Source organism: Zingiber officinale, chromosome 1B (assembly GCF_018446385.1).
Source record: "Zingiber officinale cultivar Zhangliang chromosome 1B, Zo_v1.1, whole genome shotgun sequence".
NCBI classification, from domain to species: domain Eukaryota; kingdom Viridiplantae; phylum Streptophyta; class Magnoliopsida; order Zingiberales; family Zingiberaceae; genus Zingiber; species Zingiber officinale.
Window position 1 is genome coordinate 142332335 of NC_055986.1, and position 26855 is coordinate 142359189.

General features: G+C 36.4%; 5 protein-coding genes across 7 annotated transcripts; 1 reads left to right on the forward strand and 4 right to left on the reverse strand.

Annotated features, from left to right (window-relative positions):
- Window positions 1–3035: 3035 nt before the first annotated feature.
- Window positions 3036–3877, reverse strand: LOC122005491 (macrophage migration inhibitory factor homolog). Its single transcript, XM_042560561.1, has 3 exons — window positions 3691–3877; window positions 3378–3578; window positions 3036–3260 (listed from the first exon to the last, which is right to left on the reverse strand). Exons 1-3 carry the CDS (start codon window positions 3799–3801, stop codon window positions 3225–3227), a joined length of 348 nt encoding a protein of 115 aa, XP_042416495.1. The 5' UTR covers window positions 3802–3877; the 3' UTR covers window positions 3036–3224.
- A 589-nt stretch (window positions 3878–4466) lies between these two features.
- LOC121982728 (plant intracellular Ras-group-related LRR protein 8-like) lies at window positions 4467–12912 on the reverse strand. Of its 3 annotated transcripts, XM_042535832.1 has the most exons (11): window positions 12676–12912; window positions 12151–12245; window positions 11656–11820; window positions 10872–10982; window positions 10615–10715; window positions 8003–8140; window positions 6541–6589; window positions 6345–6410; window positions 5010–5129; window positions 4912–4929; window positions 4467–4704 (listed from the first exon to the last, which is right to left on the reverse strand). In XM_042535832.1, exons 1-11 carry the CDS (start codon window positions 12848–12850, stop codon window positions 4582–4584), a joined length of 1161 nt encoding a protein of 386 aa, XP_042391766.1. In that variant the 5' UTR covers window positions 12851–12912; the 3' UTR covers window positions 4467–4581. The 3 variants fall into 3 exon arrangements, with proteins under 3 accessions (XP_042391766.1, XP_042391763.1, XP_042391768.1); XM_042535829.1 differs by lacking the exon at window positions 4912–4929 and having other exon boundaries at window positions 4467–4715; XM_042535834.1 differs by lacking the exon at window positions 4912–4929 and having other exon boundaries at window positions 12676–12910.
- Window positions 12913–14208: 1296 nt separating this feature from the next.
- On the forward strand, window positions 14209–16559 carry LOC122042923 (zinc finger MYM-type protein 1-like). Its single transcript, XM_042603328.1, has 2 exons — window positions 14209–15825; window positions 16128–16559. Exons 1-2 carry the CDS (start codon window positions 14209–14211, stop codon window positions 16557–16559), a joined length of 2049 nt encoding a protein of 682 aa, XP_042459262.1.
- Window positions 16560–17318: 759 nt separating this feature from the next.
- LOC121982767 (pectinesterase-like) lies at window positions 17319–19869 on the reverse strand. Its single transcript, XM_042535846.1, has 2 exons — window positions 18806–19869; window positions 17319–18154 (listed from the first exon to the last, which is right to left on the reverse strand). The coding sequence occupies exons 1-2, from the start codon at window positions 19737–19739 to the stop codon at window positions 17466–17468; spliced, it is 1623 nt and encodes a 540-aa protein (XP_042391780.1). The 5' UTR covers window positions 19740–19869; the 3' UTR covers window positions 17319–17465.
- Window positions 19870–20030: 161 nt separating this feature from the next.
- Window positions 20031–26246, reverse strand: LOC121982755 (phosphoinositide phospholipase C 6-like). The gene is made up of 9 exons (XM_042535839.1): window positions 25730–26246; window positions 23789–23985; window positions 23514–23649; window positions 23179–23421; window positions 22847–23073; window positions 22557–22674; window positions 20828–20980; window positions 20643–20729; window positions 20031–20528 (listed from the first exon to the last, which is right to left on the reverse strand). Exons 1-9 carry the CDS (start codon window positions 26045–26047, stop codon window positions 20235–20237), a joined length of 1773 nt encoding a protein of 590 aa, XP_042391773.1. The 5' UTR covers window positions 26048–26246; the 3' UTR covers window positions 20031–20234.
- Between the last annotated feature and the right edge of the window lie 609 nt (window positions 26247–26855).

Below are 26855 nucleotides of genomic sequence, written 5' to 3' on the forward strand. Positions count from 1 at the left end.
TTGAAGTTATATATATATATATATATATATATATATATATATATATATAAGGGAAAGTGTTAAATAGTTAGAATCTTATCAATCAAAATGAAATCCTTTTATATTCATTTTTTAATTGGTATGTATTAATTAAGATTACATATAATAATGAAACTAACTGGTCAGATTTTGACCATTAAAATATATATATATTTATTGTTACTGTCTTAGTTTGCTGTTTAGTTATTGTGGAGCTTAATTGTAACCGTATAGGAACAACTTGCATCATAACAAAATTGCATCACGAAATGAAACTTGAAGTGTTGGGGAAAAACCAATAAGATATCCAATTTATTTATATCATGTAGCATGAAAATTATGACATTATCAACTTCCAACATTAAAAGCATCACCTTCTTCCTAACAACAGCTGCTAGTATGCAAATAACCATTTAATAGATTCTGATCCACACTAATTATCTTTGTATGTATCGTCGCCAAATAACACTACATAGATGTTGTATAATAATTATGAGGATTGAAATGACACGAAGAACATGCTAAAAGGTTATATAATATGTTTTCTACCACACATGGTATAATAAATACTTGTACAGACAGTGGATCCAAAGTTTTAATTCAGAATAAATTATATATGTACTTAGGCATATCGTCTAACAAACATAACACAGAGATGGTCATCTGCCTTAGAATTGATCAGAAGCAGAATAACAATTACAAAATCAGAGAGAACATTAACTGAGACATTAATGAAGAAACCAGAGAAAACACTGCATGAATAACTAAAAGTCTAAAACAATAACATTCAACCAGAAAACAGATGATCAGATACGGGCATTTGAAAATATAACTATATTAGACTGATCAACTACAAGTTGTGACCATAGCATGAATCACTGCCATGCTTATAAAGTCTGGAGAATCATCAAAAATAGCACACTCAAAAACCTAACTTTGGTACATATATTATACTTTTCCCCAAAGAACAAACCGAGACCAAAGGCAAAAGTCATTATTCTAATCAAACGACGCAATAATAAAACTAGGAAAGAATGCAAAGAACAAGTCGGACAGCATCAGAAATGCAAACAAAAACTTTAAAAACAATGTCCAACCCAACAAGCCGCTCAGTCAACATGTGCTGCAGGAGCTTGGGACAGTTACTTTGAAACAACACAAGTCTACTACAAATGAATTTGTAATTTTGCGAAAATAAGTTAAGTGATTAATTCCTACTGGGTTTGCTTCTTGACTAAGTTTATTATGATATTTTTTTAGCAGTAAAAGGAAGTGGCTTGTCACAAAAAGGAAATGAGGGGAGAGAAATTTTTTCCTAATTGGAATGGTATTAGATCTGGTTAATTTATCATGGCAATCATAATCGAACCATGTTTATCCAAAAGTTAACATCAACTACCAAATTCTTGCATTGAACTTTATATAAAATTATCACTAGTAATATTCAAATCATGATAATAGAAAGGATATAGGATGGATAAATGTAAAAAGAATGAAAGGTACTGTGAATGAGGTTTAAGTTTCTGTTGTGTTGTTTACTTGAAGGGATGAAAAATCATTTAAGTGCTACTTTGTTAACTTGGAAGACTAAAAGGATAGAAAATATACTAAGCTATAATAAAATCAATGCCCACAGGATGATGTAATCAAATGTACAATAAAGGGTGGGAGTGATGTCATCAGAGAGGATGAAAAATATATAGTAGGTGTTTGCGATGACTAAGATCAGAAAAGGATTTCTGTACACAATCTATATTTTTCAGAAGAGAATGACAAATAAATCATTGAACACCTTCAAAACATTCCCTACTATTGATACTCAATTTGAGTGAAAACAAAAACTAGTTAAAATTTGGGTTATTTCCCATCTTACTTTTCCATCCTTAGGGCTTGTTACATCAGTATCAAATAAGACGGATGGAAAAGAGTATCTAGAAAATAATAAATGATTTTCCTTTTCTGTTGATTTTCCTTTTCTGTTGTTTACCTAGAAGGAAAGACTTTAAAAGACTAGGAAATGAAATCAAATAATCTTATTTAAATATAAAATTATTAAAATAATTAATAAAATAGATATTCCTTTACAAGTAATTTCCCTACTGATTAGTGAAATTCCAGTTTGAAGGAAGGAAACATAAGAGCGTCACTAAAGGTGGGAGCTCTCCAAGAGCTTCCACATCAACACATCAAAAGTCAAAACTCTCCTTCAGCTCTCCACTATCAAAAAAAAAAAAACTCAAAACAATTCCTTATGGTCTCATTCTTTTTCAAAAAAACCTCACTGTTTTATTGATTTTATTTATTTTTAAACAAGACTTAAAATAAAAAAAAACATTTTAATTAAAATAAAATTAAAAAAATCAGGGAGTCGCTCCCTGCCGAAAAACAAGGAGCTCCTTCCCAAAGAAGCTCCCTCACCCAATCCACGTCTGCAATGGGAGCTCTGTGGATGCTCTAAACTTGGGAAACATATAAGAAAATGGAGAGAAGGGAAAGAGAAGAAGAAAGGAGGAAAATGAAAGGTGGTTCCAATATATTTTTAGAAGATAACATTAGAAGATAAGTGGACCAGATAAACAATTCATGGAAAATCTGCAATTTTATCCTCGCATTGTTTCTTCTCGCTTGCCCATTTTGGGCAGATCCATTTTGGCGGAAAGCCTGAGATCCTTCTTTTATTATTATTATTATTATTATTTTTGCTTGGCATATCCTCCCAAGTAAAGTAAATGTCATGATACAAGCACTAAAGAAAATTGCAATCCAAACAAAGTGTCTTAAATGTTATGATATAGTACACCCCTAACTTGTCTACCAAATTGAAAAGTTCAAAGAATCTAGTATCACCAACTTCTATTTGCATATTTTTTGGATGTGCTTCAACAAAAAAAAGGCTTATTTCTTAATTTTGATTTGCAAAGCAATCTATGCTTGCAAGTTTACATTTCATCAGTTAACCAACAAGGAAACTAGTTATACTCATGTAATTGCAAAACGATAAAATAAAATAAGAGCTATTTAGAAAACATTAAGGGCATATCCATCGATTACCATAATGCAAAACAGTAAACAGAGTGTAGATCTCTTGAGATGATGGAAAACCATAGACAAAAGTCTCAGAAACAGATCAAATTATCATGTTCAGTAGACACTAGCATTTTATACCGCCCAACTTTGACGATCTAAGGAATCAAGCCACCCAAACCCTAGAAAGTGGATCCATTCCACCCGAAGTTCGAACCCTGCAACATATAACGGGAAAACCCATCAATATCATCCAGTAAAGTAATAAGGCGATATGTACATCAATCAAGAAAGCCCCTAATCTGGCTAGCGATGGGAAGGAAGAAATCATCCACCTTGGTGTCATAAAACTTGAGGAAGAAGCGGGATTTGGGGACGGACAGCTTGGTCTCGAGGATTTCCGCGATGGCAGCGCTCAGTTTCTTGTTGGTGTCGGGATTGAGGCCGCCGATGGAAACCAGCTCGCCGTACGCCGCAGGCTGCTCGTTGCCACCGAAGGAGATCGGCACCGACCCCTTAAGCACCACCATCACATACTGCCGATAGGAAAACAAGAAAAACAAATAAAACAAAAAAAAAAGTGAGCATTTCGTCCAAATCTCAGTAAAAAGATAATAGCGCGAAGTGATGAGGGGAAGAAGAGCGGACGGCTTCTGGCTTTCCGATGAGCCTGGCGACAGTCTTGGAGGCCACGGAGAGGATGGCCGAGGTGTCGACGCCGTCGAGGGAGGCGTTGGTAGAGAGATTGAGGCACGGCATTCTTCTCTTCCTCTGCGCTTCCAAGGGTCAACAGTAGCTCGAGGAGAGCAATCTCGGATCAAATCTGATGGTGGCTGAAGGGATGAGGGCACGTGACTATAATAGCCGTGGATCCATAATGGGTTCGACCTGGCATGGTTTGCGGCCCAAATAGGTTACGGCCCATTGCTACCAAATTCTATGAGCTTAAACTAACAGACATGAATTTTTCAGTTTGAGTTGGGATAAAAATATTTGCAAGATATGTCCCCTTTCTTATTTATATTTGGAAATCCGAGGGGAGGAAAATAAAATAATTTCATGTAAATAATGAAAATAAAAAAAAGTGAATTATCATATTATTTATTGTCCCTTTCATCTTATTTATCTGACTGCAATCGGCAAAGGATAAACAAAGCCATCTTTCTTAGGCAGATGCTAACCTTTCATTTCTTTTCAATTTGACTTAATTTATGACAAAAAATTGACAATAACACAAGACAATGATTTACTTAATTTATGATAAAAACACGATAGCAAATGGTGAAATCTGTCACTCCAATGGTCTCACATTACGACCATTTGCGAGAAGATAAATCAAAAAATTATAATACAAAAGACTTTTTTTCTCAACTTAATCGAAATTCGAACTCTTGCCCGGATGAAAACACAATAGAAGAATAGAATGAAGTCAAATACCATCATTCATCCACTGCTCCAAATTGAACTGAGCCAACGTGAACATACAAAAACGTCATGCATTTACGATATTATCGTATTATTAATGGATACAAGGGAAATCTATCTGTGGATTTGATCATCGTCCGCACCCTCATCAAACACCCCTGAAGACCCCACGCGGAAATCGAGTTGTTTCTGATGCTTTGAACGCCGGCGTTCATCAAAATCTTTCCATCCTTCAACCTGGTGAATATCTGAGCTTAGACAAAAGTGACAAAAAGAGAACCATATAATTAATATCAAATTCAGTGAATCAGTAGTAGCGTTTTCATTGTTCAATACAATTAAAATCAAATTGATCTGAAATCTCGATATGGGAATGTCCATGAGAAAAGTTTAACAAAAAGTAAAGATAATAATGAACCAGAAATGAACAAATACTCAGTTTACCCTTTTATTGTCCTCTACCTGAACACAAAATGAACACATAAGGAGAATGGTTTATACTTTGACAAGACTGAATTGAAGGAAATAAAGGTTACAAGTACCTGGCGAAGAGAATCATTGGTAATTTGAGTGCCATGTAGGTCCAGCGTCGACAATTGAGTACACATTTTAAATAATGCTGAAGGGAGGGATTTAAGTCCGTTGTTTCTGAGAATCAGGACCTGCAACATGAGATGAGCATTTTCAGCATATTATATACACAACAGTTATCGTGATCTATGAGCACACAAGAGAACAGTCTCCAAATGGAAGCTTCTACAACCTAAATCATTGAAAGCGTAATTCTACTTTTAGTTAGAATCCAAATCCAAAATCCAAAATCCAAAATCCAAAATCGAAGCAAGCATGGGAATCTGACTGCAAAGAGCTGTTACATATTTTGCATATGTTATGGAAGCTTAGTAATATTTGTTCAAGTACCTTTTATTTATCATGAAAAGGATAAACACTAACTTGATCATGCACTAAATTTTATCCACTTACACAATGGACCCACTAAGTTATGCTACCTGAATAAGCTGAGCATTTGGCATATTTGTAAAAGTTACACAATCGCTTAGCAGAAGTTTGAAGGATCCTGAGATTCCTTAGTGGGATAATCTCAGCCAATGCATAAGCTATGAAATGTTTTGTAGAATAAGTTAAAAACATACCAACAACACGAAACGAAATGCTACACACCTGTTGAATGACTCAAGGATAGGAGTTAAAGAATGGGCCATGGCAAGTGGCAACACTATTATTACTAGGAGAGAGGAAACCAAGTGTAAATTTGACAGAATTTCTTCTTCTTATCTGTTTGTTTTCTGGGATATAACAAAGCAATAAATCTGTATTCCCTATTTTGCATAACCCTAATTTCATTCAGCCTTTGTCTCACTATTTTAATTTACACTTGACACTGACAATTTCACATATTTACAAGAAGTCTTACTGATGACAAAGGAGCAAGGTTGACTCTAAATCTTCTAGAAATATATTGACAGTTAATGTGTGTCAGTCAGGTCAGTATCACAACAGACAACGTAAGAGAGTGAGATTTCAAATCTTTAACAGCTTCAATCATAAGGTTAAAAGAGTTTTATATTATTTAAGTTAAAGGTGCCATAATTTCAACTTCCATTTATAGTGCACAGAAACTACAACCACAACCTAGTGGAGAATATCTACAGCAATTCCTTTTCTACAAGAATATATATTAATAAAAAAGATATAGAAAGAAGTTATTAGAAGCACGTTACTTTAATAAGGTATTAAAACAACTAAGCTAAAAATAAAATGTTTTATGCAAAGAGGCTATAATTTTCAATATATGAAGCCCTGGAATGAGAATAATATTCTTATGATCTTTCTCAGTAAAAAATCAAGATAATAACCTTTAAATCAAGCAAATTCCCAACAGTTTCTGGAAGATCAACTAGCAGATTACATGATAAATCGATCTGCATTAAAAATAAACAAATCAATCATGTAATACATGTTGAGCATGACCATAGCATGTGCTATCTTTGCTAACACAAACTGTCTCAAGTCCTAGATATTCAATTTAGTAACTGACAAGAGCACAATTACCTCAACAAGAGATTTGCAATTTCCTATAATCGAAGGTATTGAACTCAACCTGCCATCATGCAATCAGATGATTAAAAAGTTCTGAGGTAATTCATCTTCCATTAGTAATATAATATAAATAATTGCTTTTGACAACTACATATACGATAGACTTCCATGTAGCACATGCAATCAAACTCGAGTTTTCAATCACATAATACTCTAGGGAGAGTGCATAGTTTAGGTATCATGACATTCAAGATAGTATTCAAATCTGAAACATTTTAGCAGACCATATACATGGAAAAAGACCAAGGGAGGTGCCAAGATGGAGATTTGACAACCAGTGGAAAGCCCTGATATGATGCATGGACACTTGGCAAGCAGTAACTAGCTCTTAAAGATCAACAAGAAAATCCTGAAATATGATGCATGAAGAGTCCATTTCATATTCTTGCATAGAAAAGGATGGGTCTAAGTTTCATCATGCAGAATCTAATAGCTTAACTGAACAAACATGGATTACAGCTAATGGACAAAAAAACATTTACAAAAGCAACCAGTAACAAACAAACAATACATGCCAAAATATTGATTACAGCTATATGGTATCTCTTCCTATATGGATTTAGAAGTCAATGTTGCTGTACAAATATAGCTACCATTTCGAAATCATCACTTCAAAAAGAAAAAGATTTTTTATCTATCCTATAACTCTCTAAAAGAGGAATAGCAAATCTTTAAGGACTATTTTTTTTTTTTTATAATTAAAGCATTGACATAAATACACTTGACAGACAATACATATAATCTGCTCATCTTTTCAGTGTTTTGAAAAGGGCGAAGTCAGGAAAGATCATGTCCTACAAAGCAAGGAAGAGAATATGTACTTTTTCTAACTAAATAGCTTCACTCAATTCTGGATTTTTGCCAAATAATTCAATCATGAACTGCCTTTTGAGGAATGTGGATAATAGTATTCTCCAAAAGAAAATGTAAGTTTATTTAGGTTAATACACAGAGATGGTGATGCAAATTCACCAAATTGGTTGGACGATTGCTATAGTAATATCAATTACAACTTTTTAAGAAGGTGACATTGCTTCTATATCTGTGTTTTCAAGAAACATGTGATGGGAGTTGGTTATCAAGATATTCCATTCAATAGGTCAGTTAAGGATATATAGAACTTGAGATGCTCTTGAATTTCTTAAAAAATGCTCTTTTCAGCATGACCGAGTGTTATTTTCACAAACTAATTGTCAACAGCAATTCCATCAGCTAATTAGTTTTTGTTGAGCAAAACTTAAATTTGAATTTGTTACAATGTGTACCGAAATCGGCTCTCTCATCAATATGCATAAGATTGTTTATTTTGAAAGTGGCGTCACCAATCGGTTAAAACTTGACTAGTTAAATCATATGATGATTCATTAAGTTGAAATTTCATAGGTATGGTTAAAAAATTAAGTTTAAAGTGTACCTATTATTGGCAACTTTCAGTATCTCAAGTTTATTCAATGATCCCAATTCATCTGGTAAGCTTGTGATCTTGTTGTATGAAAGATGGAGTTGGCAAAGCGAAGTTAAGGTGCCCACTGTAGATGGCAACATAGTTAAACTGCCAAAATATTTAACAATAATATCAGTTGTGTTAATTAACAGAAAAGTAAGCCAACTACCTTAGAATCATGAATCTCAAATGTTATGTACAGGACAACTTATTGTTGAAAATAACCTACAAACAAAATTGTTCGTAGTCAACATAGTATATATTATACATAGTGAAAATAAATAAAAGATCCATTCAAGATTGATTATGCAAGTGAAAAATGAAGCAACAATGACAAAGGAAAGAAACATCTGCAACCGCTCAGGAATTCATAAACCACATCATCATTGAGACAAAGCCAATCAAATTAAAGAAAACATTACTCAAACATTTTATGCACTCCAAATGGCTATCAAGCATTCTAAAAACAGAATGATGTCAATAATTTGCCATCATAATAAATGGATGTACCACATGTGAGAATTTACCGTTGAACAATTTAAACATGTCCGACCTAATCTTTTCACTGACTCAATTAGTCTTCAGGGGAAATGCGAGGAAACATAGGAGAAAATTAAAGACAATTCAGTTGTTGCTAATCCAACTGCTCAGCCAAGAACTCCAAGCAACATTTTGAAGGTTATACACTAGCTCATATAAACTAAAAAGAATTTGAGATTTGGATATTACAAATGAGATATAACCTTGCATAGAAAGTTCAATGGAGGAATAAGATCCATGTACCAATCTCAAGTAGTTGAGAATAACAATGCTCTTATTGTTGTTGTTGTTGCCAAAAGATAGTGAACAGATATTTGCGCCAAGAATTTACTAAAAGCGAGTAAAGAAAAGGCCTGCAGTCAATTGTGTTTTTCCTTTTAAGGCAGAGCACTTTCCAAAGAAAGTCAATGTAAAAGTGTCACCAGGAAGAGAGCTTATGCATATCTAAGTAACTGGTAGGACAAATAGTGTACAACCAAAATGTTACACACTTCCTGTCTGTAAACTGCAAATAAACTAAAATTGAATGGTATACATCAGAAAAAATATGCGTTGTACTTGTGTCCAATATCTTAGGCAATTTATCTAGTGCAAGACAAACTTATCTGAGAATCCAGTAACTTCATTTAATTTTCATAAATATTGTGGAAGCTTTCCCATCTGCTAATTTTATGCTTTAGTTTTCAACGCACTTATTCCCCATCCAATAAGAGTATCATGAGGCCCTAATGCATAATTCTGAATGCTAATGATATCATTCATGTTCCAAAAACATTTGCTTTAATTCATCCCACTTTTCTTAGGTCAGGTTCTCCAAAATAATAAGCTGCAACTCAGTTTTCATCTTCCAAGAACTCAAAGAATAAGGATAGCATCTCACCACTCTCATTCACGGAAAGAAGCGTGCAAAAGGCAAAGAAGACCCTTCACTTGTTCGGGGGACTTCCAAGTTGTAGCTTGCTTCACCATCAGCTACAGGGTTAAACAAAATGTTAACATGGAAATGGAACTCCTAAATTTTAGGTTCATGTTGTCCACTTCACAACAGCAAATATTGCAGCAATTGGGTATTTCCATCCAAAATATTCCTTCAAGATTACCCCACTCCGTAATTTGTTCCTTACAAATTCAGCCTCAAATTGAAAACAGATGGTGCTAGCAAGAGTAACCCATCAAAATACTAAGTTACTAGCACTGAAACATAAGTTGGTTCACTAGTTTGATAACATGTACTATGTCTGATTATAGGATAGTGTCTCAATCTAATCATACATCGTATGAAATGAAGATATGATTGTCAACCTCTTTTTCTAGCCGTAACTAATTAAACTTTTAATATTGCTGTGTATTAAACTTAAGGGCAAAAGTCGAAAGAGCACCACTTTTTTATCGAATCGTCAAAGGAGCACCCCACTTTGATTTTTTATCAAAAGGGCAGCCCACCCCCTATAAAATGACACCAACACCCTCTGACACACTGCATGCTTCTAACACTCACACTTCCTAGTCCTCTTAAATACCATTTTCCAGCTTTTATTTCACTGTCATTTTGCAACTACCTATGGGATGATGAACTCTAATTAGCTTGCTGATTCATTTGGATCAAAAGTTAGAATACTCATCAACTTAATGAGGACCCAAATTATATAATACCCTTTACTCTGGCTTCATTAGTAAAGGAACAAAGTCCTTTGCAACAACTTCTTGTGGTGTGAATCTTGCAATAACCATGTCCAATGTTTCCTCATCTATGTTTCTAAGGAGAATTTTGGTCTAGAAATGCTGAACACAAAAAATTGCAAAAGAAATAATCATTGTCATTAGAAAAATAGAGTAAACAACCTAATAAACATTATCTCAGTACAAAATATATTAATTAACTATTTATCCAAACTCCATTAATCTGGCAAGAGGACATATTAGATTCATATGAAAAAGCAACAGATTATTAAGCAGTCATCTAACAAAATGTTGCATAAATCCAATTACAACATTATCCTTAGAATAACAATAATACATCAAAGAATCCATCTGCTACATACCAGTTTTGGTTAATTGATAAAACAGTCAAAGACTTCAGGGATGATAGACCCTCCCAACTTATGCTGTCATCAGTTATATTATTTGCATTCAGCAACAACTTCTAAAGACATTGAAAAAATTCCAAAATCAAAACTTGTTGTATCTGGAAGATACTATTTACTATTAGTGACCTTTGGAATTCTAAAACATGGTAGTACAGCTAGTGAGGATAAAATACTTCGATCAACAGCCAAAGAATTGGATAAAGAAGAATTACATTCAGTGACTGCAATAATCCAACTTTAGTTGGTACTTCACGAATAAGGTTGTTGCTGATGTCCAATACTCTTATAGAAGATTCACAAGACCATACTTCTTCAGGTACTGCCTATCAATACATAAGAATATCATTCACAAGTAGAAGGAAGAAAAGCAGGGTCTAAACTTCACAGTATATATGTTAATGAATTTCTCAAGTAGAATGTTCATTAACAACTGAATCCCATTAGACTAATTCAGATCAAATTTAATCAAAATAGTCAGGTCTTATTTTAATTTGAAGTAATGCATGGAAAGAAGCAGCGATTAACTGGATCAAAAGTATTTACAAATTTCAACACAAAGAATGTTTAAAAAAATAAATTAAAAAAATGATGCAAAAAAATAAACACAAAAGCTACATTAGAACCAGTTGTCAGATGAAAGCTCTCTAACACACCATGTGCAAGACCAGGTGATTCATTGTTATACATGCAAATATAAGTATTATATCAGAGTGATTTATAAAAATGGAGAAAATAAACATTTGAAAATGATAGATTGACAGTAAAGCAACAAAGACTAAACTAGACAAAGAACAAGCTAAAAGTTAAGAAGAAAAGGTTCTATTTTTCAAGCTTCAAACATTCCATAAAAAATTGAAAAATATGGGCATTTGTTCCACCAAACACAAATAAAAATGTCATGCCTCCAATAAGAAATGATAAGGAAAAAACTTATATTGATATTGTGTTCATTTTAAGAGAACAGACGCTCATTTGCTGATTCACTCCCATTGGTACCTCTAAATGGCACTCCGATAAGGCCACAACACCAGTCAACTTCCATTTTTCAGACCGACTTTTCTCAATAAATGTCTTTGTGTGACTAACTTGGGCTTTCTTAGCATCAAGAATCCTCCTTGAGTTAGCTGTTTGAGATGTAGAGTCTTTAGTTATGGGGCCATCCTGTTCACAAGAGATTCTCAATAATTATTATACTAGTTAAAAAAAAACACTTAAGAGTAAAGGATAGCGTCATACAAAGTGGATAGCAAGCAAAGAAACAACCTGCAATTTTCTCCCAATTGTCTGAGAGATCAACTTTGCTACAACATTATCAGAACTTGGGTATATTTGCAATTGAACAGTATCTTACAATACTATAAATTACAGCATCTTAAAAGCATGTGTTACAGGCTTTCATGCACTGTCAATCAGCAGGCATGACAATAGACAACTATATCCTATTGTAAGGTAAAGCAAACCAACAATAAACATAATCACAAAAAAAAGTACCCCTTGATGAAGACCTTGAGACGCTATCAGCATGAGCTTCGAACCGTTGGATACTGGAACTGACTTCAAGCTCATTTTATCTGTAAGAACTCTGCCTGCCATAAAAGTTCAGCAATCTCACATTTTGATATCCACAACAATACAAATAGTAATGCTGCAAAACTTGTAATTTATTTAAACTCTAACTAAAGAATAATCTCAATCGTATGTGCAGGTAATAAAAGCGCTCGGTTAACTGACTTTTCGCCGCCCAAATAAGCTAATAAAAAAAACATTAAAGTCCAGAATCAGTCCAATACATCGTTGCAATCACCAGCTCGCTAATTTACAAATATTTACACATTACTGACATCAAGTTAAATTAGCTAGCTAGCTAGAGAGAGAGAGAGAGAGAGAGATCATCCCTGCAACCGCATTATAGATCCTTGGATAAACAAACAGCTTGAAATTAAACACAGTTCAAAGCAATATCGCCTACGGCGTTGGCCTCTAATTGGATGGAAAAGAGGGGAAGGAGGGACGCACCTTTGAAGATTAGGGTTTGACCACGAGGGAGGACGTTGGTGAGTGGCTGGAGAAGGGACTTCAGTTCATTAACGGTGGCATCCTCCTGCAGGGAGACGGGGAGCGTCCGCCCGGTGAACTTGACGTGGACGGTCATGGTCGAGGGACCGCCGTCGACCTCCTTCGACGCCTCCATTCTCGATTGCCCTATCTCTCTCCAGTCAGAGAATTTTAATTATTTTTCTACTTCATTTGCGATTCCATGATTTTATAGAATTAAAATTTGATGCAAGGTTTTTTTATTTGCGATTAATATTTTACTTTTTGGAATGTGAATTTATTATTATTATTATTTTAAAAAAAATATTTTTGTACATACAAAGTCAATATGGAGAAGTCAATATGGAGAGGTAAATATGACTAGCAAGAGATATTTATTCGATTTTATCAAGATTCAAATCCTAAAATTCATGATCATAATACTTTATGCGTTAGTCATTAGACCAATCCGAAAGGACATAATTAAATATAAAATTATATAGATAAATTTTTTATAATAACCGACGTCAAAAGAGTATAACATCCACGGGCGGAGCTTACATGTACCCAGTGTGGGCAGTTGCCCACACCGGGCCCGAACAAAAAAAAAATATTATTAAGATTATTTTTATTTTTTTGCCCTAAATCAACCCTTAACTAAATTAATAGCTCTTCCCCTTTTCACAGAAACCTCACGACAAACAACTTATCCACGCCGTGACGAACTGACGTCGATTCGTCGAACTGCAGAGGCCAGAGACAAAGGAACATAAGTTGAGAGAAAAGCATCGTGTGCACGACCACCGGACCACGTTGTCGGCTACACACCTGCAACAACTTCACAAACGCCTCCGTCGCAAGTCGTCGTAGACTCGTAGCTCATGCGGTCACGCGGTCCTTCCTCGCCGCCTCCTCTTCGACTTCATCTTCCTCGGTTCCTCCCTTAGTCCCTTGCCGCCGCACTCCATAGGCCATAGCAATTAGCAAACTAAGAAGCTTAAGGTAACTCTTAAAGTCTTAACCCTAAATGTTTTTTTTTCTTGTTTTGAACAAAAAAACCAGAGAGGCGGCGAGGCACTTCTAAGTTCTAAGTTTTGTTTCCACAACTAATATTAGTTATCTGTATATTGTTTTATTTTTTGCCATATGCTTACAAAATTAAGAGCTATTAATGTCTAATGTTATAGTTAATATGAAGAAAATTATTGCAACAAATTCGGTCCTGCAATGCCTGCGCGGTAGCGTACGAGTGCAACCAATTCAGTCCTGCACTTAACGACCATTGCTGCCTTGGTGTGACCGCGTCACTGCTCGGCATAAATCCATTGTTTTTATTCATTTTTATACATTGATGTTTACTTAATTGTGTTTGCTTAGTTATTTACATTTCTATTATGCAATTAAGCAATAAGCATGAGTCTTATCTTTAATATTAGGTGGTTTTAGGATTTTGTTTAAATTTGGATTGTTAATTCATTTTTTATTTTTTTATATTAGGAAATCACTATGTCTACAATGCATAGATTTTTTAAAAGAAAAACTCCAGAATCAGAAGAACAAAATATTGGAGATGTTACAGTTGGAGAATTTGATTTTTCACAATTACTAGCAGATCCTAGACTAAGGATTCCAATTTGTTCTTATAATGCTAACATTAGGGATCAAGTTCGAAGGATATATTTGCAAAAAGGCCCATGCCAACCTTCAGGTTATGAATTCCCAAAACGAAAATTTGGAGTAAGCCAATTTAGACGGTTTAATCCTTCATGGTTTAAGGAATTTGGTGATTGGTTGGAATATAGTATAGAAAAAGATGCGGCATATTGTTTGTATTGTTATCTCTTCAAGACAACTAAGGGAAAACAAGCAGGAGGAGAGACTTTTGTTAGCGAAGGATTCACAAATTGGAAGGGTAAAGATAGATTAAACATTCATGTTGGCCAACATGATAGTGAACATCATAAAGCTCGAATGAATTGTGAAGCTTTGATGAATCAAGATGAGCACATTCAATCAATTTTGCACAAACAGTCAAAGCAAATGCGAAATGATTATCGTATCCGTCTCAATGCTTCGATTGATTGTATCAGAGTTTTGTTGCGACAAGGGAATTCATTTCAGGGTCATGATGAGACTGAAGGTTCTCTTAATCCGGGAAACTTTCTTATTCTACTGGAGTTTTTAGGTGCTCATAATAAAGAGATTAATGATGTGATATTGAAAAATGCTCCTAAAAATTGCAAGTTAACATCACCGGATATTCAGAATGATATAGTAAGGGCCTGTGCATCTGAAACAATTAATGTTATTATCAAAGATATTGGTAATTCATTATTCTCTATTTTAGTTGATGAATCTCGTGATGTGTCAATGAAGGAGCAAATGTCAGTTGTTTTGCGCTATGTGGATAGTAGTGGGCATGTAAATGAGCGTTTTATTGGAATTGAACATGTTACTAGTACTACAGCACTCTCACTTAAAGCTGCTATTGATAAGATGTTCTCTAAATATAATTTGAGCATAGCTAATGTGAGAGGACAAGGTTTTGATGGAGCAAGTAATATGCAAGGTAAATTTAATGGTCTAAAAGCACTCATTTTAAAGGAGAACCCATGTGCATTTTACATACATTGTTTTGCCCATCAGCTTCAACTAGCTCTTATAGCTGTGGCCAAGAAAAATCTTCCAATTTCTAATTTCTTTCGTATTGTTGGTGATGTGGTAAATGTTGTTGGATCATCTTGCAAACGTTCTGATCTTCTTAAGAAGAAACATTCAGATTTTATTGTTGAGGCACTAGAGAGGGATGAAATTTCAAGTGGTCGAGGACTTAATCAAGAAACTACCCTTCAACGTGCTGGGGATACACGTTGGGGGTCACATTACAATTCTTTGATCAGTTTGATTTCTATGTTCTCTGCTGTCAGTGATGTGCTTGAAGTGATTTCAGAAGATGATTCTAGTTCTCCTGATCAAAAAACTGAGGCATTTAATTTATTGGAGTCAATACTTTCATTTGATTTTGCATTCAATCTACACTTGATGAAACATGTCTTAGGGATTTCGAGTGAATTGTCGACGACATTACAAAAGAAAGATCAGGATATTGCAAATGCAATGGATTTGGTACAAGTATGCAAACGCCGACTCCAAAATATGAGAGAAGATGGTTAGGATTCATTTTTAGAAAAGGTTCACTGTTTTTGTCGACAACATTACATTGATTGTCTCAAAATGGATGATATGTTCACACGTTGGGCACCACGTGGTCGTCCCCATATCCACCAGAAGTGACAAATTTACATCACTATCGAGTTGAATTATTCTATGGTGTTATTGATATACAACTTCAAGAATTAAATGATCGTTTCTAAGAGGCAAGTACAGAGTTGCTTCTTTGTGTAGCTTGTTTGTGTTCACAAAACTCTTTTTAGGCTTTTGACAAGAAAAAATTGTTGCAACTGGCTGAGTTTTATCCACAAGATTTCTCAAGATTTGATCTTCTCGTACTTGATGATCAACTGGAAACTTATATATGTGATATGCGTTCTAACAAAGCACTTCAAGGATTGAAAGGCCTCAGTGATCTTTCAGAGAAGTTAGTTATGTCAAAGAAAAATATAGTGTATCCATTGGTTTTTAAGCTTTTGACATTAGCATTAATTTTACCGGTTGCGACCGCGACGGTAGAGAGAGTGTTTTCTGCCATGAGAATTGTGAAAGACAGGTTGCGCAATCGAATGAGTGATGATTGGATGAATGATAGTCTTATTGTCTATGTAGAGAAAGATATATTTCTAATGGTTGATAATGAAGCTATTATACAAAAGTTTCAAAATATGAAGACTCGGAAAGAACAATTGTAAGGTAATTATATTGTGATATTTGATTTCAATTGTATGCTTTGTTAACAAAAGAATTAACTTCTTGACTTAAAATCTTTACAACTCTCCTTTGAAATTAATAGATTCTTTAAAAAATCATGTAGTTCTACTAATGTTGAATATGTCATGTTATCACTATAAGTTTTAGCTTTCCATTTTGAATTTTGATAGCAAGTGCTAATTTGTCTGATTCATTTGCAACTATTTCTATGCAGATTTCAATGTGGATGATGCTGACTTGATATTTGAAAATTATGTAGAACTTTTGAGTGCATCTCATAGCCAAGAATCTGTTTGAAGATGGTGGATTAGATCTTTTTTTTTTATATATTAGGGAGGCTAATCGGTTGGACAAGCTCATCGGGTTAGTTTTCATTTTGTCATTTGGGGTTTAATTATTATGTCTGTTCTATTATATAATGAAACATGATTAACTATTCCTTTCTCTAGTTCTTTCCAATGAGACACATTCAATATATATATTGCCTAGTCTATGTTGATCTTTGATTTTATATCATGCATAATTTTGTAATTATAAAATTTTAATTTTGTTTTGCTTTATTAAATATATTATATTATTATCTACACTCAACCAATATCCTAGCTCCGCCCTTGATAACATCATAGTCAGAATATTCCTGATTAAATTATTCATACATACATATATTTTGACTGATCAGATTATGATCATTTAACATTTTGCTTATGATTATTCTGATTGACTTTATTGATCACTAGCAATAAGCATGAAATTAAACATTTTATTAATTCCAAAATACGCGTAGCGACTGGACTACATATGCATGAAAATAGAGGAAATTATTATAATGTTAAAATTATAAAAGGCCCCAAATAATTAATGGAACCATCCTGCTGCAGATCTCCAGTTTACGCTAATCCGGCGAGAAAAGGCACGGAAGTCAGCCATTGATCCCCCTGGATGAAGGCCGCCACCGTGAACTTGCTCGCCTCGACCGAGCTGTTGATGACCCTGTAGCCGGGCCAATTCACCCGGCCGGAGGTGCCCGCCCCAGCCCCCCTGTTCATGTACTCCCCGTAATACAGAGTTTTCAGCGCGAAACTCCCGTTCCACTCCAACCACCCCGCCGGCGCGATCAAGCTGTCGAGGGAGGACTGCATGAAGACGGTGCGGGAGTACTCCTTCCAAGGCCGACCGAGGTAGGTCCGGAAGCTGGACTGAACCGGCGCCAGGTCGGAGGCGGCCGCGACCTTGCAGTTATGAATGGAGATGCCGGTGTTCTGGTTGGGGTCCTCCCGCCCCTGCGCCGTGAAGATGTTCTGCTGGTTGTCGAGGGGGCGGCGGGCGTAGAGGCTGCAGTTCTGGAGCACCACGGCGGCGTTGCCGAAGATGAAGTCGACGGTGCCGTAGACGTCGCAGTTGCGGAAGAACTGGCGGAGCGAGTGGGCGTAGAGGGTGTCCTGGTAACCCACGAAGCTGCAGCGGTAGAAGGCGGAGAGGTCGGCGCCGACGCGGAGGGCCACGGCCTGGTGCTTGCTCGGCCCCGCCGAGTTCTCCACCGTCAGATCGCGCATCAGAAACCCGTCGCCCACCACCGCTTCATCAATCACCATCAATATTCATTAGTCAAACAATTAGTAAAGTAAAGGACATCAATTAATGCACGATCGATTTGTCTTTTCAAAATGACTCCGGAAATTACGCTGTCAATTAATAAAAGTACTAATTAATTAATCAATCAATCGGTGGAAGGAAAAAAAAAAAAATCTGCGTTCACGTTCTGTCGGAGGATTAGGCAAAACAAGAATTGACTTACGAACGAGGGTCGAACCAAATTGTCCTAGCCGCCGTGTCTCCTATTTTAATGGGAGCCCCACCATGTGCTGTTCGTTTACTTTAAAGTTTAAAGCGTAAGTTCTCTCTCTATATATATTCATGTTCTGTTTCCATAATGCACTTTAAAATGCTTGCTCTAATTGGGAAACTTCTACTTTTTGTGAGATCTGCCCAAGTTTACTGATTGTTAATTAACGCATGCACTCCTACTAAATGGCAAAAGGGTTTAGCAATTAATATGTTGTAATCCACAGCATGAGTGCAAGGAATTCATAGCAATTATTTAGTAGAGATTCATGCATAGCGAATTAAAAGCAAAAATTAAAGCTGTCAGAATCAATTATTAATGGTGTCAGGTAACGAGGTGCAGGGAGGAGACGAAGAAATAGGTTCGAGTTAAGAGTTTACTCACCGACGGTGGCTGACCGGAAGGTGGTCCATCCATCCACCACGTTCCTGCTGGCTTTGATCACCGTCTTCCCGATCCCGTCGCCCATTAACATCAAGTTTTTCTTCTTCTTCGTCACCTCCACGTTCTCCAGGTACGTCCCCGCCTTCACGTGGATCACGAACCTCTGCTTCCCGTTGCTCGGCGCCGCCTCCACCGCCTCGCTCACCGTCGTGAAGTTCCCGCTTCCGTCTTTCGCCACCACCAAGTCCGCCTTCGTCTCGTTAGTCGCCGCCTGCAGCAGCCTCCGGTCCTTCTTGGGCAACCACGCAGGGAACTCGCTGACGGCGTCCAACTCGCCGTACCCCTCCAGGGCCTCTTTACGGCGAGGTTCCCGCCGCTGTATCTTCCCCGCCATGGCAAGGGAGTTGCTGACCATGTGCGACAGGTGGTAGAGCCGGCTCTCGATGGCGTGGCGGTATCCGCCGTCGTGGCCGACGTAGGCGAAACCGTCGAGGCAGGTGTCCTGGTTGGTGATGGCGGCCGAGAGGACGGTGCGGACATCGTCGATCAGGGAGGACGGGTTGCGGCGGGAGAGGTCGGACGCGGCGACGGCCAGCTCGTCGAGGGTCTGCGAGAAGAGATCGAGGCAGTCGGAGAGGGCGTAGCGCTCGCGGCCGTCCAGGGCGTAGCTGTGGTGGCGGAGGTAGTTGGAGCAATTCTTGGCGGCGGCGTTGACGGCTGCCTCAGAAGCGTTGATGGTGGCGCAGATGACGTCGGGGAGGGACTTGGCGTGGAGATCCGGGATGACCGAGAGGGTGGAGGCGCACAGTTCTGGGTACAGAGTGCCTTCGCAGTGATCGACTCCGGCGGGTGCCACCGGCGCCGGAAAAAGAAAACAGAAGACAATGCATGAAAGAGCGACCTGGCTGCCAAAGATCATCGCCATGAAACTCATTTTTGAAAGGCTGAAGAATTGTGGAGCGTTTTTAGTGACTAGTGATGAGGAAATCTCATCTCATTTCATTTCCTTTTTATGAATAAAAAAAAGATGGAACCCGAGGAGGATGGGGCCGATGGAGCCTATCTTTTATTTGTGGGGAACATTTCCACGTGAATTGATTGAAATTTAAAACTGGATATAAATTTGTAAAAGTACGCGAATAGATCCGTTGAATTTCGGTTGTTTGTGAGCACCGACACGACAAGTTTATTATATATATATATATATATATATATTTTGCATGAAAAGCTATAACCTTTAATAATTCATATTCGGCCTCATCTACAGTCATTAACAGTCCTCTCGAAAAATCATACAAAAAAACATGTGCAATTTCACACAATTGCAGATCTGTTAAAAGACTAGCAATGACAGTAAAAATCAAAAGGAAACAATATCCACACCCCTCCTCTGAATTTGAAAGGAAACATATCGACGCGTTTTGTGAATTTACTCGAATTCAAATCTCATGAGCAGTCTAACGGATTTAAACTTCATTCCTTTACGATCAAAGAGTGGCACTGATCGGAACCCTTGTCGTAGCTCGGAAACTGGCAAGCATGTTTGCCCTGCGAAGTCATCTTTCCCTGACTTGTCGTGCTCGTGCACTTCTATCCTCAGCAGGGCGAGTTCAGGCACCGTCAATGGGAAGATGAACTCCTCGTCCCAAACTGGGATCCAGTTATCCTCTATTGCCTTTGTTTTCTTCATTGTGGTGTCAGATGGCACCCCTGCGATCCCTAGCTGTTGAACAACGACTAATTATTTGTTTTATATAATGTTCAATAAATAGAATGAATTGGTTTCAGATTCATGTTATCAATCAGATTAGCAGATAAAGAAGGCAGGCTCGGTTACTCTTGTATAGAAATCTGGAGGTGAATATGAATCAAAATGTGTTTGGTTGAAATCCACGCGCCAACCATCGCCCATGTATACTTTGACCTGGAGAAAGAAGGAAAATGAAAAAAAAATCTTAAACCGCAGTAAAATTGGACAACCAGAAAGATGACATAACTTTCAAAAGGAGAAGAAAAAGATACCTTCAAGGTTTTCTTTACTGGAAATTTAGCTTTAGGATCAAAATTACCATCGTTTGGTTCATTCTTCAGCAAGAATTCAGGTTTCTTTACGTATCCGCATCCTCCATTGACTTTATAGAATCCATGCATCAACCACAATGACCTTCCATATCCCTATCAATGGGAAAGTGTTGAATATAATAGTAATGTCAAAAATGATATGATGAAATTGCAGCTAGAACCTCCGAGGAACAAAATATAGATGATGATGAGTCCCCCAGTCCCTGATAGCTGAATTCACAACATTTATAAGAATATTATATTTCTAATAATACATTGTCTGAATATTTGAATCACTTACATTTTACCAGAAACTATCTGTCAGATAAACCATCAATAGTTTCCACCACAAATTAGCTACACCATGTGTAACCATATGCAAGCTTACATTTGGAACTTGATGCCTATTTGGGCTTACATTTGGAACTTGATGCCTATTTGGAAGTCTATCTTCCCTCTTAGAAATGGATCTCATTTTTGAAAAAAAAATTATATCAGTGTCTCAGAAAGAAGCCACTGAGTGAATGACATTTTATAAATGAGTTTCCTTTGTTTCATGAATCTGAGATGAAACAGTTCCTAATATAAACGCCTTGGAGACATGCAAAAATAAAGTAGGCCTTGGATAGAAATTACTATGTTAGTCAAAATATTGCTTCAAATTTATTTTACAATTATCAGAATTCACAAGTCTATCAGAAATTCTCCAAGAGGTGATTTTGGCATCATATGTAAACTGCTGCTTGGCAGCGTGAGCCAAGAATGTTTTTTTCCTCTTGAAGGGTGCTTTTTTTCCTCTTGAAGGGCTAAGTCTTTGCACAATGGTCTTACTCAAGCTCCACATCATATGGATAATTGAATGCTCACTGCGTCCTAATTTTTCTAATATAATCACCAACAGTAGTCAAATGCTCAAAATATAATCGATATTGGCAAAAACAAGAGTGTAGTTCTCCCATGCTGGTTTCAAGCCTTCTGCTGGGACCAGGTTAGAGTTACTGCAACATTTGAAAACTGAACTATATTCTGTGGATTATCCAAAAAAAAAAAAATATAGTTCTATCCAACAACAACAACAACAACATCAACCAAGTCTTATCCAACTAAATGAGGTCGACTATATGGATCCTTTTACGCCATTGAGCTCTATCTCCTACTATATAATCATCTATATTTAAATAAATTTTATCTTGTTTTATTGTTGCTAACCAAGTCTTTTTTGTCTTCCTCTTCCTCATTTGATATGTATGTTTGTTATAGTTTCACATCGCCTAATTGGAACATTTATTGGTCATCTAAGTACATGCCCATACCATCTTAAATGTGTCTTTCGAAGTTTTCCCTCAATAGATGTAACTCTGACTTTTTCTCTAATCATCTGTATGTTCGAAGTTTTCTCGAAGTAATCCTCGTATGTCCACACATCCACCACCTTAACATCCTCATCTCTATAACTTTCATCTTCTGCTTATGAGCTCGAATCATAGCCCAACATCCAACTCCATGTAACATAACAGATCTAACTTCAATTTTATAGATTTTTTTTTCAATTTTAGAGGTTCGTTAGATATAGTTCTATCCGTGTGAAGTAATTAATAAACATTCAATTGGATGGAAACTTTTTGCGCGTGAAATATCAAATTAGAATAGAGTAAAAACAAAATAGCAAAGAACCCAAGATATGGCTCACCTGCATATTAAATGCCACCATCTGAGCACCATGAATCCATCCAACGAATGGGTTATAATTAGAAGAATTGACACGTGTACCCTTTGGATATATCCGAAGAAGATTTCTCTGCGTAAATCTACAAGAGAAAGTGAGTATCAAGAAGCTGCTGGCAATTTGTTTACAAGGTAAAAGAGTCTTGACGTCAAGAAAAAATTCTTAAATGAAATGTCCACATTGAAAGGAAAAAAAAGTGTCCTTTTTCAGTAATAAGTTAGTTGTCCACACAAGTTAAAATAAAGATCTAGTACCTCACTAGATCCAGACCATGAGAAGCAGCTGCCTTTGCAAGTTCCTTCTCACTCAAACTGAGACGTCTGAGTTTATCTGGATCAACTTTTAGTGCATCACTTAAATCGCCCTTAGGTTTTCCAGCACGAATAGTGATCAAAGACTTGTACTCTGGTGGGGAACTCTGATTTACTTTTTGGTCATCATCATCACTATCATCACCATCATCTGAATTATCTTCTCCAGTCTGAACATTTTAGTTATTGTTATGGAGGATTGGACTCCAGGAAATTGTATTTGGATTTCCATGTAGCGAAAATAATAATAATATTAAATATTAGCAATATGATACCTTATCAGCAGATTCAAGCTCAGTCTGAACATCAGGAACCTCTTTCCCCCAAGCTTCATCATCTGATTCATTCACATCTTGGGTGTCACAATTATTTTCTTTGTCATTCTTAGCTTCAAGATACTCTTTTGGTGGTTTGGTTGAAATAATAATCCTTTCCTTTAATGCTTCTGGTGAAGGGAATTCATTAGAAGATTCTGATTCAGGGTAGTATAGCATGTCTCCAAATGTTTCTACAACCATCTAATAAATCAGTTAACTGTAAGAACTAGGTTTAAAGGAAAACATCAGTAATTTCCACTCAACTGAGAAGGAAAAAAAGGTAAGACGATAACCTGGGCTACTTTGGCCTGAAGATCAGGAGTAAGATGGTCCTCTAAAGTTATGATGACAGGATATGGTGATGCAGTAAAGGCATACTCCTTGATGGACCTTAGGCATTTAATAAGCTCCACTGGAGATGTCAATGTCCTATGGAATGGATAAAGAATACAATAAAATAGAAGGAATGTGGATGTAAAAAATATGATTACAAAGTATTATTGAGCTGAACAAGATTTGCACTACACGCAAAGTTAAAACTGGGACATTAAGGGCATTGTTTTAGTACCTTCCATGGAGAATATCAATGTCATCTTTAGTAGAATTAGGCCACATATCTAACTCAATTACTCTAACACCATCTTGGAGTGCTTTTATAATTGGAACATCACTGCAATCACTGCTCAGCTGATTCCCAGTCAAGTATGAATTATGCCCTGTATAGATGTAATAGTGGGATAATGGAGCAGTCATATCTTGGTGAACCTGTTGATGAAAAATGGGTTATCTAGTTAATTTGCATACTTAGCTGGCAAGTCGAAAAGTTATCATGCAACAAGTCTATGAATTGTCTTAACATTAGGCTTGATTCTGAAAAGCATGTGTGTCAAGCACATAGCAAGAAAGAGAAAGTTCTTGCCCTAGATCAATAATCCTACACTAATATTTTTTTCTTTGAGAATGATATTTTCTCCTTGCAGCAAACACGTAGCATTACATTAGCAATAGCTTGAGAAATTGATAAGTGACTGAATTCAGATGATGGGCAATGTTGCTTCAATGTATTCCCAATTTTTTTAGTCATAAATTTCTATTGAAGATCAAGCATCGAAATATTTTACAAATGTTGCTCTAAAATGAATTCGTTGAGGTGTAATATATGATCATTTTTTAATGCAGCATTAGGCTGAGCCTGGACCAGTAAAGGAGAATAAAGCTTGTAAAATCAAGTTCGACCATATATATTAAGTTGAAGCTTGTGCAGATAAAAAAGATTCATCCAAGGTCTAAACATGGAAGTGCTGTGGCTGGACGCAGAAACTTACAACATAAATCAAAGAAAAAAAAGAAAATTGTAGGAACACTGAAACTTTGGAGGCTTCTTGCATAGGTTAAACAGAGAGAAGCACAACAATTCATATTGCATAAATTTGTAAGTTTATATATTAAAGTCTTTTCTCTTAATGTTAAATTCTTGTCTCTCGAGAATAACAACCTCACATCCTCTTTGCTTTCATTTCAACAAAGAAAACATATATGCATACAATTTAAAACACATAATGTAACATTGCACAGGAGGTTATATTTATAAGTGACATGAACATAATTAGCATCTAAAGTGTCTATCACTTGTCAAACGAGTGCTTAGATTAGGGATTAAAATTACAAGAATTATTCCTCTCTTGGAGGAGAAAATCATCAAAAACAACCCTAATTAATTTCTCATTCTCAAATGAACAGGATCAATTTTTTCCTCCTAGAAAGCCAACTTACTTAATATAATTACCTAAAGAGATTGTATATTGCATATACTATATATATATCCTATTAGATCAGCACGAAGATAAAAAAACGACCGGATTATTTGCTTATTGCTCGTATTGCGGGTCAAGCTATTTCCCAACAACAATAATTGAGATGTTAGTTAACACTAACTTTATTTTTGTATACAGGGCCTGTGCATTTTTTTTTATACTTTGTTTTTCTCATGATTTCGTATATCAAGATAGGCGGTCTGGAGCATATGAAGTGATAACATTGGTAGGTCTCCCCCTTCATCCCATAAAACCAAATAAATCCACGTTATTCCCCATCCCAAATAAATAGAATGGATAAACTAAGTCATAGAATCGCATTGTAGCCCACGTGATTCATGAAGCGACATAGCCTTTTTCAACAAATTAAATGAACACCTAGCGTGGGAGGAAGAATGTGCAAATATAATGAACAGAAAAGAGATTGATTGAACCAAATCAATAAACTAGATCAATAGCATAGCATTGCAACTCTCCTGATTCAAACAGCAAAGTAAATTTTTTCTCCTAATCAATCAATCGATTACGTAGCGTGAGAGAAGCAAACTGCAAAGGTTATGATCATAAAGAAAATTAATCCCTAAATCACGTTTCTCGCATCAGATATATTTCAGCCGCTGATGCTAGGTAGTCCCTAAAAGAATGTCTCTTTGGATCGTAGGAGGAGAAGATGACGGCGGGCAAAGGGCTCTCACCTGAGATCGAACAGGAGGATTGAGATCCTCAGAGAAGAGGTAGTTATAGAAGTCTTCTACGGTCAATGCGGGCTTGGAGAGGATAGCAAGGAAGGGCTGGCGTGGGCGAAGCTGGATGGTCTGCTCGATGATCCGATCAGCATCATCGGGGGTGGCCTCGCCCTGCGCTTCGTTCAGGAAACGGCGGAGTTGATCGGCGTTCATGTGGGTGGCGCCCTCGGTGTGGGCTTCGAAGGCGGCGCGGACGTCGGCTGGCGGCTGGACCTCGGCGGAGCGGAAGCGGCGGGTGAAGCAGAGGCAGCAGGTGTAGGTCCCCATTGGGCAAGCGATACATAGATCGTATCACCCACCCTGCTGCTTCTCTTCTCTTCTGCGACGAGGAGGAAGAAGGGGAGGAGGAGGAGGAGGAGGGAGTTAGTGTTGTTGGGAGGAAGAATCGAGAAGCCAGTGCTTCCTAACCGTTCGAAACGTAATATCCTACGCGAATCTTTCGGACGCCAATGCGAAGCGTATCTCGACTCACCTTTAGGATTTTAGAAAATGTAATATATATATATATGATTATAATATTAAAGTTAAAGATTTTTTTTTTAAAAAATTATTTTTATTTAAGATAAGTACCATAAAATTATATAGTAATGATATAATGTCTAACTCCAATCACATACGTTCGGATCACTTCCATGCCCCACACTTTTATATGTATCTTGCATATTTTACCTTATACACCTAGTACATATTTAATTTTTTTTAATTTAAAAATATTTTATGTTTTAATACCATAACTTAACCTTTAAATTTTAAAAATAAAAATATATTGATATAACCAGATGTTTAAAAATAATTTTTATTTATTTGGAAAACAAACTCAAAAGCAATATTCAAATTAAAATCCCTCGTGCGAAAGAATTCGAAATTCATGCCCGGTCATTGTGGTTTCAACTTTCAACCAAGTCATTTGATCGTTTGCGGGACAATAAATAATTAAGAAAATTTCATTTCAAATGCCATCAATAATTTTTAAAAAATAAGCATAAAAGAAACCTTTTAAAAAAAAATGTCGTTAAGGATATATTTTTTTGTTATTATGTTCTTAAGGATAATGTTAAAGTTTCTTCCATTCAAA

Excerpts from the sequence above, each read along its gene's own strand:
- LOC121982728 (XM_042535829.1), bottom strand. The coding sequence starts at position 12,850 with ATGGAGGCGTCGAAGGAGGTCGACGGCGGTCCCTCGACCATGACCGTC. Across the intron at positions 8,141-10,614 it reads TTATCAATTAACCAAAACTG|TTTAACTATGTTGCCATCTA; the intron begins GTATGTAGCAGA and ends ATATTTTGGCAG. Across the intron at positions 6,590-8,002 it reads CTGAAAGTTGCCAATAATAG|GTTGAGTTCAATACCTTCGA; the intron begins GTACACTTTAAA and ends GCATGATGGCAG.
- LOC122005491 (XM_042560561.1), bottom strand. The coding sequence starts at position 3,801 with ATGCCGTGCCTCAATCTCTCTACCAACGCCTCCCTCGACGGCGTCGAC. Across the intron at positions 3,579-3,690 it reads TCATCGGAAAGCCAGAAGCC|TATGTGATGGTGGTGCTTAA; the intron begins GTCCGCTCTTCT and ends TCCTATCGGCAG. Across the intron at positions 3,261-3,377 it reads TCAAGTTTTATGACACCAAG|GGTTCGAACTTCGGGTGGAA; the intron begins GTGGATGATTTC and ends TATATGTTGCAG.
- LOC121982755 (XM_042535839.1), bottom strand. The coding sequence starts at position 26,047 with ATGGGGACCTACACCTGCTGCCTCTGCTTCACCCGCCGCTTCCGCTCC. Across the intron at positions 23,422-23,513 it reads TTCAGGCCAAAGTAGCCCAG|ATGGTTGTAGAAACATTTGG; the intron begins GTTATCGTCTTA and ends CTGATTTATTAG. Across the intron at positions 20,529-20,642 it reads CTCCAGATTTCTATACAAGA|CTAGGGATCGCAGGGGTGCC; the intron begins GTAACCGAGCCT and ends GTTGTTCAACAG.
- LOC121982767 (XM_042535846.1), bottom strand. The coding sequence starts at position 19,739 with ATGAGTTTCATGGCGATGATCTTTGGCAGCCAGGTCGCTCTTTCATGC. Across the intron at positions 18,155-18,805 it reads CTTCCGGTCAGCCACCGTCG|CGGTGGTGGGCGACGGGTTT; the intron begins GTGAGTAAACTC and ends TGATTGATGAAG.
- LOC122042923 (XM_042603328.1), top strand. The coding sequence starts at position 14,209 with ATGCATAGATTTTTTAAAAGAAAAACTCCAGAATCAGAAGAACAAAAT. Across the intron at positions 15,826-16,127 it reads ATGCAATGGATTTGGTACAA|GCTTTTGACAAGAAAAAATT; the intron begins GTATGCAAACGC and ends AACTCTTTTTAG.